This window comes from Balaenoptera physalus (genome assembly GCF_965194825.1).
Source record: "Balaenoptera physalus genome assembly, chromosome: 14".
Taxonomy (NCBI): domain Eukaryota; kingdom Metazoa; phylum Chordata; class Mammalia; order Artiodactyla; family Balaenopteridae; genus Balaenoptera; species Balaenoptera physalus.
In genome coordinates this window covers 36,501,580-36,516,615 of record NC_138893.1, presented here as the reverse complement: position 1 = coordinate 36,516,615, position 15,036 = coordinate 36,501,580, and the positions used below count along the sequence as shown (strand labels likewise).

Genomic DNA, 15,036 nt, shown 5'->3' with positions numbered 1-15,036 from the left:
TTCTTTATTCACAATAAATGCAATTACTACATTTATTTTACTACTTTTATATTAAGAAAAGTACAAATTAGAAAACCTGGCCTGTGTCGGATATTTTATATGTATTCATTTTGCCTTATGAACACCGTAATTATGTCACAGAAATACTCTTAAGTTGTATCTATTTCTATAAAGTTAAAAATTGTCTATTTTAAAATGGCAAAATAGCTTGCTTAAAGAATTTCTTTTGCCTGATTTTTTTTCCTTTCCACTGTCTGAACTCGCTGGACTAATTGCCCTACTTCCAGTTTCACTCTGCCTATATATAAATCGTGTGTCTACACCCTGAAAAATACCAGTTAAACTGCCAGCAGCAACAACTCCAACAGTATCTTTTGGTCAGTGTCAAAGCCCTTTGAACAAATGACCGGAAGGCTGAATCTAAAACAGCCATTGACAGGATGCCAGTTTTGAACACTCACTTTACAACTATGACTCCAGCTTCCTGCTGCATTTGGGAAGCAAGAGAGAAATAGCACATCAACTTTATAATTTTGTGCAAATGGTAAACGCTTAAAGGTCACTAATATTGTTTTAAGGGGGGGTTCCCCTTATCATTTAATTCAATTCCATCTGAATACCTGTACAAAGCTAAATGAAGGTTTTCAGACAAATACCACCAAACTGCTAGAAAATGCTACATTTTCCTTTTCCTTAATTTACTTGGTAATAATGACATCATTAATAATGACTGTGCCTATGTGTTGGGCACAGCGGGAAGAAGTTCACATGGATTTTTAAACTTAATTCATAGCAATCCTATGGAATTGAAAATACTAGTCAATGGGGAAATGGGCTCAGAGAGGTTAAGTAACTTGTACAAGGTCACACAGCTGGGAACTGGAAGAGCCAGGACTTGAATCCATGGGGTCTGATTCCAAGACCCAATACTTCTAGGCTTTCTTGGCAGGTAGCATCCATTATCAAACCATTCCTGGGTGAAGCCATAGTCATTCTCTTTATGACATGATCCATGAAGAAATCTTTTAGAGCAGTGGTTCTCAACCTTGGCTGCACATTAATATCACATATTCAAAAGATACCCATGCTTGGGTCCCACTCCCTGAGATTCCATTTTCATAGGTCTGGGGTAGGGCCCAGGCATCAGCATTTTTCAATAATACTACAGCAGTGAATAAAATAGGTAATCCTTCTCTTTGTGGTGCTTAAATTCTAATGTGCTTAGATTCTAGTAGAATCTAGTAGAATCCCCAGGTGATTCTAATGTACAGCCCTGACTGAGAATCAATGATCAAGAGATTAACACCATTTACCCAGGCTTCTCTCTCTAAGCTCTCAATGTGAGCAACTCAACTGGCTTCTTAGAGAGGATGGGCAAGAGTCTAGCAAAAGCTGACATGAGGCAGCAGAATCTGACTGAGTTCTAGATTTGAGAGGCAGTGGAGCACAGTGGGAAATGCGTGGGCAATGGAGTCAGCCAGACTTGGGTTCAAATTCCATCTCTACTATTTATTAACGGTGTAACCTTGGACCAGTCACTTACCTTTTGTGACTGTTTTGCAGATTCAATGGGATGATACAAGGAAAGACCCAGGCATATAAAAGGGCTCCATCAATCGTAGTTACTGCTGTGTTTTTTGTTGTTGTTAGTACTACTACAGTGGAAATGACTATTGACGGGGGGCATTAGTAATGAAAAAATCAAATTAGGAAAAACATTTTTTTATTAGTCAAATCATTCCTACTTTTATTACTTAGCATTTAATTTACAGCTATTTATGTTGCAATTAGCTTGGCAATCATATTTCTCATTCATGACAACTGGGTGAGGAAGGGTAACATTATTACTCCCATCTTTTAGATGAGGAAAAGGCAACATTTCCATCTATTCTGTCTCCAGTTTCTATGATTCTATGATTAAGGGCACCTGCAATCATGTTCATTAGTTCCCTATGAAAAATGACATTCAACACAGATGGCAAATGCAGGAAAGAAGAATTAACAAGCACTTGATAGCAACCCCAAAATAAGATCTAAATAATCACTTCTGAACATTAAAGTCATGGCAAACAAGTTCCAATTTATATAAAGGTGTTGGAAAGGATTAAGGAAAAATGAACAAATACATTTTTATTTATCCTCATTCATTTAGGAAATGTCTGACACAGCTTAGAAGCTCTTTTTGAAATGCAGACTGAAAAATGGTTAATTTCCTCTATGAAGGATCTTCAATTAGCAGATAGGAATAGACTAACATGTCCTGATATTTTATCTTGAATCAGAGCTACAAAGTAGGAGAGTTCTGAGATGGAGAGCCAGTTCAGGGCTTCTCAATCAAGGTCCCTGAGAAGCCCATAGACGTGGGCAAGTGGCCTACAATTCCGAACATACACCAAACACACCCAGGACACTGAAGAATGGCTTGCCTTAAATGTATTTTTGTCACATGTACAGAATTCCCATGAATGAAATACAAATGCCTCTAGAGGGACCACTGAATTCAGTCACTATATATAACAACTATTACATGGGCTGTGGTGGAGGAGGGGGGTGTCTCAATCTTTTGTTGTTGTTTAAAAGGAGCCTTCATAATGAAAAAGGCTGGGAAACCTTTTTCCTAACACTGATCTAGTCCAACCCTCTCATTTTATCCATGAGGTCCCAGAAGATCTTGGGGACAGCTGGGACTCCAATCTAAGTTTTCTAATTCCCAGACAAATGGTCCTCGTCCCACACCATACATCCCTTCCAATGCGGCAACCCCATTCTCTTTCTAAAGGAGGAGAGTATAGTCCTACCCTCTCTCCCTGGATATGTTCCAGAGTTTTCTATATCTCCTGAGCCTTTCCTTCCCTTCATTTCCCTCCCCTCATCAACTCCCCAGTTTACACCTTTAGGGTGAGCAGCACTCAGTCCCTTTCAAGCTCTGACACTCTGTATGTACCCTTGGACATTTAGTCTCCATATGAAATGGAAATATAGTCACCAAGGTACTGAAACAAGGAGGGTGTTAAGTATATAAAATATGCATATGCGTAAATGTATTTTACATCCCAAACCCTAGTACTTCTAATATCTATGGAAAAGAAGAAAATTGGAATATTCATGAATAATAATTTTATTTACTCTGGATCTGTCAACACCAATAGGCCATTAAACCCCTAGCACACCAACTTTTCAAAATGCTTTCACGCCCATTATTATTACTTCAGTTTATTGTCCCAATGGCTCACTAGGATGTAAGTGCTACTGAAGTGCCAATAGAACTTAAGTGCCACAAAGAGAAGAAATGTTATCCATTTTATTCACTGCTTTTCCCCCAGGGCCTAGAACAGTGCCTGAGGCATGGTAAGCATTCAATAAATATTGGTTGATTGAGTGACTGACAGAAGTAAACAGGGAGGGTAGGTTTATTTATTTATTTAGCTTTCATTAAGTTTTATTTTTATTTGAGAAGATGGAATGATCCATAAGGGAAGAACTGAGTTCCTAAAAATCTCTTTTCAGTCTTCAATCCTCCTATAACATTTGACTTAATATCCTTCCCTCAAATATTTTTTCCCTCAAATATTTTTAATGTAATTCTTCAAAGTTATATAAGTAATACACTCATTTCAGGAAAATCAGATACCACTAATATATAAAAAGAAGAAAATAAAAGATCCCATCACCTAACGATGACACAATTAACATGCAAATGTATATCTTTTTAGACTTTATTCCATGCATGTGTACACACACAGACACACACATCTGACAAAGTCCCCAAACTCTCTGCCCTAGATTCCGGGCTGTGGATTTTTTTTTCTTTTTTCTCTAAGTCCTTTTTGTTTGTCTCCCTGTGTCCTAAATAAATTTGTTCCCCAATATTTAGGTCCTGAGTTTAAGAGGATTGGCTTCCCTTTTCCCTCCAGAGGATTCATCTAGTCTTATTCAACTTTAAATTCTTTATGGATGTCTTATATCTGTGTCTTCAGTCCTCCCGTTCCTCTGGGATACCTCAAGCTTCACACATCTACAACCAAATGTACCACATTTCCTCCATCAAAACCAGATCGCTCTCTCACTTACTGCATTTCTGTTAACTGAGACAGAATTCTACAATTTATCCTCCATGGAGTCATCGTTGGTTCCCCAGTCCCACATCCAATCACTCAAAGTGATTTTCATCCTTCCATCCTGTCTCATCCTTCTCTTCCCATTGCTACCATTCCTGTTTAGGCTCTTACATCTGTATTATTTTTTTGCATAACCAAACACCCACCAAGCCTACCTACTGCTGCCAGTTAGCCTCCTCCAACACTCAGGAGGCTTCCGTCTTGCCTATCCTATATTCAGAAGCTCCCCACTCTTACAGAATGGTATTCCAGTTCCTTCACAATCTCACCTCAGACTACTTTTCCAGCCTTATTTCTCATTGTTCCTGAAAACAAAGGATTTGCTCAAACCAGCCTGGGGTACTCATTATTCACAAAATATCTGACTGTGAGTTAAGTGTTTATTATGTGTAAAGTCCATCCATTCATTCAACATACATTTACAGAATATCTATTCTGTCAGGTAATGTACTGATGCTGGGGACGCAACAGTGAACAAGACAGATCAAGCCCCTGTCCTTAAGGAATTTAGAGGCCAGTGGGTTACAGAGGGGAGACTGAGACATGATGGTCCCAGCCCAGGATGCTTCCAATTTTCCATTAAAGTGTCAAATGAATCAAGACATCCCTAAACGCTGAATTTTGCGGCTGCAGCTGCAAATGGGAAAGGAGTTCAGAAGAAAGGAAAGGCTGGCCACAGTGTGAGCTGGAGTGTGGAGCGTGGCTTCTTTGAAGATATGGGAGTCAAGAGGCATAAAAGGATGGAAAGGATGGACGTGTGAGAGAAGGGGGTGCCTTCCATTTAAAGGGATATGAGGAAAGGCATGTGGTGGGATGGAACCAGCAGCAACAGCGCTGGCTTATCCTGAATAAACGTTCATTCAACCCGTTCAGCAGAGCACAAGCTCTGTCCCTGCAGCGAGGCTGAGGGGCAGTCTCTGCTGTACATGTGAGGATGACTCAGACTTGGCTCCTGTCATGGAGGGATTTCCATCTAGCAAGGATAAGGTAGATCCATGATGATCTATCACATCCCAGAAAATTCCACTGTTCCATTACAGAACTGGAAAAAACACCGAGGGAGTTCAGAAGGAGGTGCCTGTCTGGGTTCTTACAGCACTATTTACAGAATCACATTATTTGTATGCATCTGCCTGCCTCTACTGAAAATAACTATCTTGTTTCAAAGTGTTTTCTCACTCACTTTCTCATTTTACTCTGACTTGTGAAGTAGGCAGAGCAGTTAAGATTGTTTTCCAGATGAGCAAAAGTGCAACATGAACGTTTTACATGGCCTGCCTTAGGTCACGCGCACCAACAGGCAAGAGTGGAACAAGAACACCTTGTCCATCTCAGCCCTTTCCTGCAGCACAAGTATCTAGAGCAGAGGGCGCGCATTAAGAAGTTGTATAATTGCACGGGACACCTGGCAAGTGTAATAAAGCCAAGCAGGCAGTTTAGATTTAAAAGGGCAGGACGCAGGCAGCCTCTGAAGGTTCTGAAGAGAGAACATGACCCAATGACAGTCCTCCATTCCTGCTTCTCCTCCTCAAGTCTTGTCTGTAACACCCCACCCTAGGCCCGTCCTTAAGGTTCATCCCAAATTTTTTCGGCCCAGTTTTTCTTCTTCTACGGAAAAATTTCACCCCACTAGTCCCACTCATCTCCCAGGGGAGGGCGCGTGGCCGTTCTCTCCTGGACCTCGCAGTACGCCCAGCCAGCACACCGCTCTGCTCAGGGCTGGTTAGTATCTGCGGAATGACTGAATTCCTGGGTCCTCCACAGCTTAGTAAGGGTACCCAGAGTTCTTACAACCCTCCCCCCGAGAGGGGGCCGGTACAGGCCGCCGCCCGGGGGAGCTCCCCGACCGCGAGGAACGAGGGGGTGGCTGGGGAAAGCCCGATGGCCTGAGTCCCAGAGCCACCGGGAACCGGCGTCACCCGAGGTTCGAGTCCCCAGCTGGAAGCCGGGGCTAACCCTCTCACGCCTCCGCAAAAAGCGCTTCATGAGAGCGTTAACTATCTTCCCATCTGAAAACCTTCGGGAAAGAGTGGAAAACGACGCCGGGAAGGAGCCGGTCTCAAGAGTCAATGAACCCAACCCCGTGGGCCAAACCGTCAGGGAGAGGGAGGGGGAGGAGGGCGAAGTAGCCATTCGCTACTCCGGCTGCGAGAAGAACCAGAGGCTGGAAGCGTCGCGAGATCTGGGGTCGGGATCTCGCTGCGTTGCCTAGCGACTGGGAGGACGCTCGCGGGCCCCCCAGCTAACCCCCGCAGTAGCCTTAAATCTCCTACCATGGGGGAAGAAGGCGGCGGCCGCAGCTGTGGGACCACTAGGGACCTGCAGAAGCTGAAGCAGCAGGCGATGGAGTACTACCGGGAGAACGACGTTCCGCGCAGGCTGGAAGAGCTGCTCAACTCCACCTTCTACCTCCAGCCTGCCGACGTCTACGGGCACCTGGTAGGGACCTGGGACAAGAACCCTCTCCTCTCCAGCCCCTCGCCCCACGCCCCGCGCTGCGGCAACGCCGTGCGCCTGCGCCACAGAGTCGCGCACGCGCGCCGCCGCCGCGGGGGTCGGAGACAGTAGTTGCGCGGAGCCGCGACCCTGAAGGGAAGAAGCAGGGCGGAAGTCTGGGTGAAGGAGTCTCGAGAGAGAAAGTGGTGGACTGGAAGCTGCTAGAGCAATGAGGACTCTAGGCGATAGCTCAGGACCTGGCAGGCATCCTCGCTACCTCTGCGCGGGCCTGCCACGGCTGCCAGTTGACTTTTTAATCACAGACCTTAATACCTCGTAGCTCAGTTTACCAATCTTCAACGGCCTCCTTTTGACCACGGGACGAACACCTTGGTATTCGCTACAGCTTAGCCTCAGCCTACCCCGGGGCCTCATACCCAGCAGGCCCCATCGCTGCCAAGTTTCAGTCGATTTCAAACGTCCGCTCCTTGGCTTGTGCGCCCTTCCCTTCCTGGATGCCCGTCCCACCTGACCAGCTCGCACCTAGACTTAAAATTTAGATCAGAGTCTTGCCCACTTCGCCCAGGACTAATCGTCCTTCAGCGTCCTTGTAGTGTCCCCTGCATGAACTGAAACCCTCCCTGGGCAGCTTGTGAGCTCCTGTGGAGAGCGGGGGCCTTTTCATATACCCCTCCTAAGCCCTTTGCCCAGCGCACCATCTGGCACATATCTTAGCCTTAAGCAGTGGGCAGTTGAAACAAAGGGAAGCGTTTTCTCACTTCCAGATCCATAAGTACTAACCAACACCCACCTTCTGGAAGGCATCATGGTTGGGACTGGTAGGAATTTGCACTATGGTGAGGCAATATGACAACACCAAGCAGAGTATTTAAATGCTGTGAAGAAGCATGATGTGTTGACAGGGTTCAAAACCACATCTTGCAGATGCAGTTAATATAGGGGATGTTCCACGAATGTTTATTTTTCTCGGTCCTGGCCTATACGTCAAACTGGGGGAGGGGCGAGGGGGGAGGTGTTTATTGATGCACCCTGTGCTATGTGCTTTATGTGATATCACTTCATCCTTAGGACCACGGTGAGGTAAACATTATGATTCCTGTTTTACAAATAAAGAACGGTGGCCCAGTGAATTTAAATGATTTTCCCAAGGGACACAGTGAATGACAGTGAGAAATCAAACCCGGTCTGTGTCCCTAGTACCTAGCAAAGTGCGTGGTACATAGTGGACAGTCAAGAACTATTTGTGGGATGAATGAGTGAATGCAACTCCCAATTCCTTTATCTTTCCACTGTCTCTTGCTAGAGGAATTCTTGAAAGTTAACGACTTCCTCATTTTACAAAGACACCAAGCCCTTGTCTCACTGCTACTTAGTGAAAAAGGTAAGACTGGAAACTTGGACTCTTGTCCCCAGTGTAATGCTCTTCCCAGCCTATTAGGTAGCCAGGTCTTTGTTTTGCACAGCTCTCTGGGAGTTTATACCTCGGTTAGGGACAAAAGCCACCGATACGTAAGATGACTGGAGTAATAGATAGGGTGATATAGGATTGTGTGCTAGACTGAGGAATAGATCACTGTGTGCCTGTTATAGGAATTCAGGGGTGGGGAAGATCCCTGTGGGCTGTAGCATCTGAGAGTTTTGGCTTGGGCTTTGAAGGATGTTCAGGAATTGGATTGGCATAAAGGCAGCCTCCTTTTCATTTTCCCAGTCACTGCCGCGGTTTTGGCCATCCTTATTCTCACCTAGTCTCCCCCTCTATCAAGTCCATCCCGCATAGTGCTGCCAGAGCAATGTTCCTAGTCCCAAATCTGACCATCATTATTTTGCTCAGAAACTTCCTGTGGTTCCCCCTTGCATGCTGAGTAAGATCAAACACGCTCCAGTGTGTGACTCACAGTGCTCGCCCCGCTACCTCGGTAACAGGCTCCACTCCCCTGCCCCTCCCCCACCGCTCCTCCGCACAGGCGCACTGACTTTCCCCTACAGCGTGAAGTTTCCCAGTTCCCTCCCCTTCACTTATCCTATTCCCTCTACCTGAAGTACCTGCCCTCAGTTTCTCCTTCTTGTCTGCCTGTTGAAATACTACACAACCTCCAGTGTCCAGCTCAAATGCCATTTCTTCTATGCTTCTCTTACATATTAGAGAAATTCAGGGATGGCAAAGATCCCTGTGGGCAACAGCAATATTATTTACTATTGCATAAAACTTATAATTGAGAGTTTGAGAATTTAATGACGTAGTGTATACAAATGTGCCCAAGGTTGTGTCTGACATTTATGAATTTATACAAGATTTAATTTATGGAATACTAAATATGCCAGGCATTGTGGTATGTGATACAGTGATAAACAAGACAAAGTCACTCCTTCAAGGTACATCCTAAGCATTTTTTTAAAAGTTAGTTCCATTCTCCTCCTAACACAATATGTGGTACACTGTAGGTGCTCATTGCTTGTTGAATTGAACTCACAAGGTATAAGCTAGATCGTATTTTTCTTCTCCCGATTCTATCTAACTTCATTTAGGTACTTACTCTGTAATATACAAACCATCATCCTTCAAATGCATGGATAGCTTGAAAATTGGCTTTTGCTTTAGTTCTGCTGGCCACCACCTTGGTCCTGGCACATTGCTGATGGGCGTTAATGACCTGTTATGTAGGTTGAGGTCACTGGAATTTGAAGTGAAAGATAAGAGGCCTGGTCTGCTAAATGAAAATGAAGAGTGAATACTGTCTGGTGATAAAGGGGGTGAGGAGGGTGGGCCTTCACTCGCCCCTCTTCCTTCTCTCCCGGCTTCCGCCCCTCTGCGTAGGGACACCGAACTGAATCTTTTTACTCAGGCTCCTGAGTGGACTTTCTCCCTCAGCTTCATTCTCTTTCTTCCGTCTCTTTCTTGGATCACTTCCAAATGACTTTTGCTCTTCCATATCAGTGAAACTGCTGTTACTAAGGTTCCAACACTCCTCTTTGAACATGTAGTTCTACGCATGATCTGATGATAAGTGAAATACAGCCTCTGTGTAAGTCTTCACCATTAAAATATCCGGTGCCTTGTTGGGAGGAATGAAAATAGACACACTTAAGGTTTTTTAGGTTTGAATGCATCACAGTATTCTAGAGACCAATTGACTTTGGTATCTTGGACAGAAGGATAGGTTAGGCCCCACTAAAGAGTGACACGAGACCTTTAAATAAAGACATGTTTGCGAGTTTCTGCTGAGAGTTCAAAAAGCAAACTGCCCCATGTACCAGAGGCTAAATCCAAATCTCTGAACGTTCCCGCAGAGCTGCTAGACTAATTCCAGAACGAGGAGGACATTCAAGGAGAGGTTTAGTAGAAACTAGAGTAAATGTGAATGACCTTTTAAAGATTAATTAGATGTGGTATTGTGATTTTTGTGTTTTTTGTGTGTGTGTTGAAGGCAAACTGCTTTTCTAAACTTGCAAAGCCTCCCACCATATGCAAAGTCGTGGGGAAAAATGTGCTGGATGGACTGGGGCTTCCAACACTGCAAGTGGAAATATTCTGCACCATTCAAAATTTTCCCAAGGTAGGAGGCAGCTTAAACGTGTTCTTCACTATGTCCTGGCTCCACTGAATTTAGTAGCATGTATTGTCTAAATTGTGGAAAATTAACGTTTTGAAATTCAGTGTGTGCAAAATACACACACACTATTTGTAGGTAATTATGAACACAAAGCATGAATCATACAATCTTCCATGATGGTTTATTAGGTTACGTGTACTATTGGTACAGACATGACTTGGTAACCTGAAGATGATCCAAGATGGAGAAAGGAAATGGGGCAAAAATAGTTTAAAAAACTCTGACATTATTAATGTCATGAGTTCTATAAATCTGAAGATAGGGTTGTAGATTCATATATTTATATATAGATTTATAGATATATAGACCGATCTACATAAAGAAAAATTCATTTTCATAAATGAAAATAGTTATGATTAAATTTGTCTCCTTTTAGCTATTTTTTAGAGAGGTAGTGATAAAAATGAAGTTCAATGTAGGGTTTTTAGAAGGGTATTTTAACAAGGTAATAATTTTAAACGTTCCTTCAAGTTGGGTTCCATCATGTTTCAATAGCTATAAAAATATCTCAAAGAAAATTATAGATTCTCATTTTCTCTTTGAAATTGGTGATAAAATATCATGTACCTTAAAAGCTGGATACATTCAATTTCCTATTTCCTGTGAAAGGTAGGGAAAATGTAGAACATGTTTATATTGTTTTCAGAATATATGTTCTGTGGTGATCTCAACTCACTTCGAAGTCCACGAGAACGCTTTACCTGAGCTAGTTGAAGCAGAGGAATTAGAAAGGTCGGATGCCGTCAGCACTGCGGTGCGGTGGGTCAACGAAACCATCACCGAGGAGCTTCAGGGCTTAGCTCCTTCTAACCAGGCTGAGGTGGATCAGGTGCTCAGGTAAATTTCACACTTTGAAATGTAAGTGTCCAGTATAACTATGTACCTCTTTTCTTTCCATTTCACCTGCCAATGAAATGGGTCTGTCACATCTACAATCAGGAAGTCAATTAAGAAGCATATGCTAAAGCAGCAAAATTTAGCATAAAATGTTGTTTTTCTTCTGAAAACCCTGTTATTAAAATTTTACTTTGTAAGCCTACATAAGGCCTTTTGGCCTCTTTTATGCATAGAGCTTTCCTAGGATTCAGTGAAAAGTTTCTCAGGAAAAGGATTAAGAATCCAGACGTCCTCCTTTCTTCCTCCCCACCTCCTCACATGCCCCCCTCATCCATGAGCCTCTCTTATCCTTTTATATACCCCAGTGGGTGATGCTTATGTTCTGACCTCCAGACACAACCAAGTCTTCCAGGTCTTGCCCATAGGTTGACTCTAAAATGTGAAAACCAAGGAACTGTTTACTAGGGCTATGTGAGCACTCTTCAATGCCTAACCAAGTGTGGGTTAGCATTACTTTTCCTTTTGTGTGGGTCCAATGCCACAACCCTCTTGGCCAAAGAAGGGTCAACTGGATTCTCTTTCTCTAAGCTTCATCACTTGCTTAATTGTGCATAACTTCACATTTTAGTTTGCCTCAGAGTTGGATCATGACCTTATAAAAAACTTGTTTGAATAGTTTTTGGTTGTCTTACAGTTTTTGAATGCTATTCCACTTAGTCCTTTGTGTGTGTGTGTTATTTGCTTTTTTTTTTTTTAGGCAATCTTTTTTTTTTTGAATTTTTGAATTTTATTTATTTTTTTATACAGTAGGTTCTTATTAGTTATCTATTTTATACATATTAGTGTATACATGTCAATCCCAATCTCCCAATTCATCACACCACCCACCCCCCGCTACTTTCCCCCCTTGGTGTCCATACGTTTGTTCTCTACATCTGTGTCTCTATTTCTGCCCTGCAAACCAGTTCATCTGTACCATTTTTCTAGGGTGTTATTTGCTATTAACACATCCTTATTTTTTCCCAAGCTCTCAGTCATACCTTCTATTCTGTTACATTCCTTTTTTCCTGGAGTTTTTCCTCCCAAATCTCCCATCTTGACTGGTTCTTCTTTAGGCCTACTACAGAGATGCCATAAGACATCCCTTCATTGTTCTCCTGTTTCCTGGATCCCATATCATCCTCTTTCTTAAATTGCTGGATTCCAACCTTTAAAAGTAAGGATGAGAAAAGGGTATTTGGGATGTACATTTTTTGAGTTCTTACATGTGTGGAAATGTCAGTACTTTCCCTTTGTGGTTTACAGTTTAGCTGAGTATAGAATTCTCATTTGAAATCAATTTCTCTCAGTACTTTAAAGGCACTGCCCCATTGGCATCTGATGCAAATCTGATTCCCATGTCTTTTTTGGGGGGGGGCTTATTATTGTTTTGTCTGTGGAAGCTTTTAGCCTCTTTTTATTCCGGGGAGCTGATATTTTACATAGATGCACCTAAGCTGGATTTCCCAACAGTTTTCTTAACTGTTCATTTTAAGCACCCACCTCAAAAAAAAAAAAAAAGAAAGAAAAGAGAAAGAAAGAAAGAAAAGGAAGTCCTGCACATAGTGCTATATATTTCACTGTCTATTCTTGCCTCATTTTTAGTCTGATGGTCATTTATTCAATAGCCCTTAATCAAATTATATCTTCAAATTTTACTTTGAAAAATAACAAACAGGGCTCAGATAATTTTAAAAGTGAGCACCTAAAATCTTTAAACATTTATTTCCAGGCCAAAATGATTTTCAGTTCTTGAACATAGTTTTATAACAGCATCATTTTTAAGCCTTGGAAATTGAAGCTGATTTGTTCTTAGGTAGCTTAAAAAGCAGAGTTAACTATTGAAACATTTTGGGGTCAGCACTAAAACATGACCAAAATTACGAGTGATATTTCTCAATATCTCATTGTAAAGCCATACTTTCTTACCATTAAGGACATTCTTTGAAAGTAAAGTACAAGAAGATAAGGAGAGAAAAGAATTGGAAAAGAGCCTGGAAGACTCCACAGTGCCTACACCTTCACCTCTAACACCACCACCGCCTCCTCCACCTCCAGCCAAAAAAAAAGGACAAAAGCAAGGTCGGTGGCTTATCATCCTGCAGAACCATTAGTAACAAACGTGGAGGAAGAAAGGCTGAAACTTGGACTGCCTTTCCAAGTTCAAATCTCTCTGCTGCAGACCTAGGTTGGAGTCCCACCAGGTACCATCCATCCTCCACGCCACTTCCTTGCTTAAAGCTACTGTGTGAGGTGGGCACGGTTTTCCCCCACCCCACCCTCCATTTTTATTTGTAAGATAAAAATATTTCTTACCCAGAGGTGAACACTTAGTAAACAGAGTGCACTGAACAGTGGCAATGCCCAAGGCAGGGAAGGGGAGGGTGGCATGGAGACCTTTCACTGCTCCTCAAAAAGCCACTCCATATTTGAAAGATTAATGATATCCTTTGATATGGATGACCAACATTTCCTCAGTCATAGGTAATATATTAATGAAACTTATCTTTGGAAGACCTTGCTATTTTAAGACAAATAATCTTAAAGTTATCGTGGCCCTTTGTTCCATGCCTTCCAACATATGGCTAACCTCAGCTCCTCCAGTATGTTAATTCTGGAGCTGCTGCTAGAGCTGTTGTAACAGTGATTTGTGTGTCTGTCCAACTACAACGTGCTCCTGGAGGACATGAGTCATGCCTCATTCAATTTAGCACTGCCAGCGCCTAGCACAATGCCGGGAACAAACTAAACACCAGATAAGTGTGGGTTCCATTAAATAAGACAGCACAAGAAGCAGGGACCAAAGAGATCGTGAAGCCAAGGTCTCTTATTTCATAGATTTAGATACTGAGGCCCAGAGAGGGGAGGAGAGTTGCCCAAGGCAGAAGAATCCTGTTAGACCAATCTTCTCCTGGAGGGTGGGGATGACCACTACCGAATCATAGGTAGAGACGGCCAATAGGTGTTCATTTGGTGGTTTCTTTTGACTGATAGAACTTGGAACGTAAGAAGGGAAGAAGTAGGAGGGGACAGTAATTTGCTAAACATTTAATATGTGCTTGGTGCTCACACATCTTACTCCACTTGTTTTACCTACCTGACTCAGGTCGGTAGCTGTGGGGAAGGAGAGGACAGGAGGAAAACTAGAGATTTATTACGGACACTGTGGTACCTGATCAGACGGGGTGGCTGAGAATATGTGAGAGTGAAAGATGGGTGAGGATTCTGGGTGGATGGTTAGATCTGGAAGGAAGTGCTCATAGAAAAGGGCATCCGTTTGGGGTGGGCAAGCAAGATAAGTAGTTAGATATTCACATGAGATATTCAACACGAAGCTGGGTATGCAAGAGCGATGGTGGGACATAGGAAAACAAAGGGTTTGGAATTCAAAGACTGTCCAGATCCTCTCTCTATTCACTTTCTGTTAGGTATTGGGCAAGTCTTTGAACCTAAGCCCCCGTTTAGGTGAGATAACAATATCTGCCCCACATGACTGTTGAAGGATTTAATACTGAATGTTCTAAAATTTCTTAGGCAAAATCCATGGCTAAGGATTATTTGAGCATTAGGGAGTAGTAAGTGACATCAGACAGAAACTTCTCAGGGGTTGAAGTGGTGAATATTTTCTTGCCAGCCTCAGCTTTCAACCTTTCTTTATGCTGGGCCTTCACATCTATAAGTAAAGCATTAAAAAAAATATATAGTTTTATCATAGTCACACTTTCTAGAAAGCAATCTTTTATCAATACTTTTTTCTTCAGGGAGGAAGGATACTCTTACAGAAAAACCAATTGTACCCCCAGAACCTGTTGAACCCATACTCTGTGGCAGCATGGCCATAGGAGCTGTGTCACTGGCTGTTGCCAAAACCAGTGCCGTGCTGGGCAATGATCCTCTATACTTCAATATTGCACTGCTGAAGCGCCACCAGGTTAGTACCCATTGCATTCCTTTACAAGGACCCGTGAGTATCT

General features: G+C 42.8%; 2 protein-coding genes across 12 annotated transcripts in view; one reads left to right on the top strand and one right to left on the bottom strand.

The window, feature by feature from the left end:
• The window catches only part of HSPA12A (heat shock protein family A (Hsp70) member 12A), a 162,105-nt gene extending 155,623 nt beyond the window's left edge, over positions 1-6,482 (bottom strand). Inside the window, exon 1 of the mRNA XM_082423405.1 lies at positions 6,392-6,482. Within this exon, the coding sequence (XP_082279531.1) occupies positions 6,392-6,394 (3 nt within the window). The 5' untranslated portion in view covers positions 6,395-6,482. The remainder of the gene's footprint in view (positions 1-6,391) is intronic.
• The window catches only part of ENO4 (enolase 4), a 48,385-nt gene continuing 38,524 nt past the window's right edge, over positions 5,176-15,036 (top strand). For all 11 annotated transcript variants that reach the window (XR_014253043.1, XR_014253044.1, XR_014253045.1 and 8 more), the window contains exons 1-5: positions 5,176-6,557; positions 10,001-10,129; positions 10,833-11,023; positions 12,999-13,144; positions 14,824-14,993. Coding sequence is in view for 8 of the 11 variants with exons in the window: in XM_082423427.1 (XP_082279553.1) it covers positions 6,393-6,557; positions 10,001-10,129; positions 10,833-11,023; positions 12,999-13,144; positions 14,824-14,993 (801 nt within the window). In the remaining 3 variants the exon portion in view is untranslated. The remainder of the gene's footprint in view (positions 6,558-10,000; positions 10,130-10,832; positions 11,024-12,998; positions 13,145-14,823; positions 14,994-15,036) is intronic.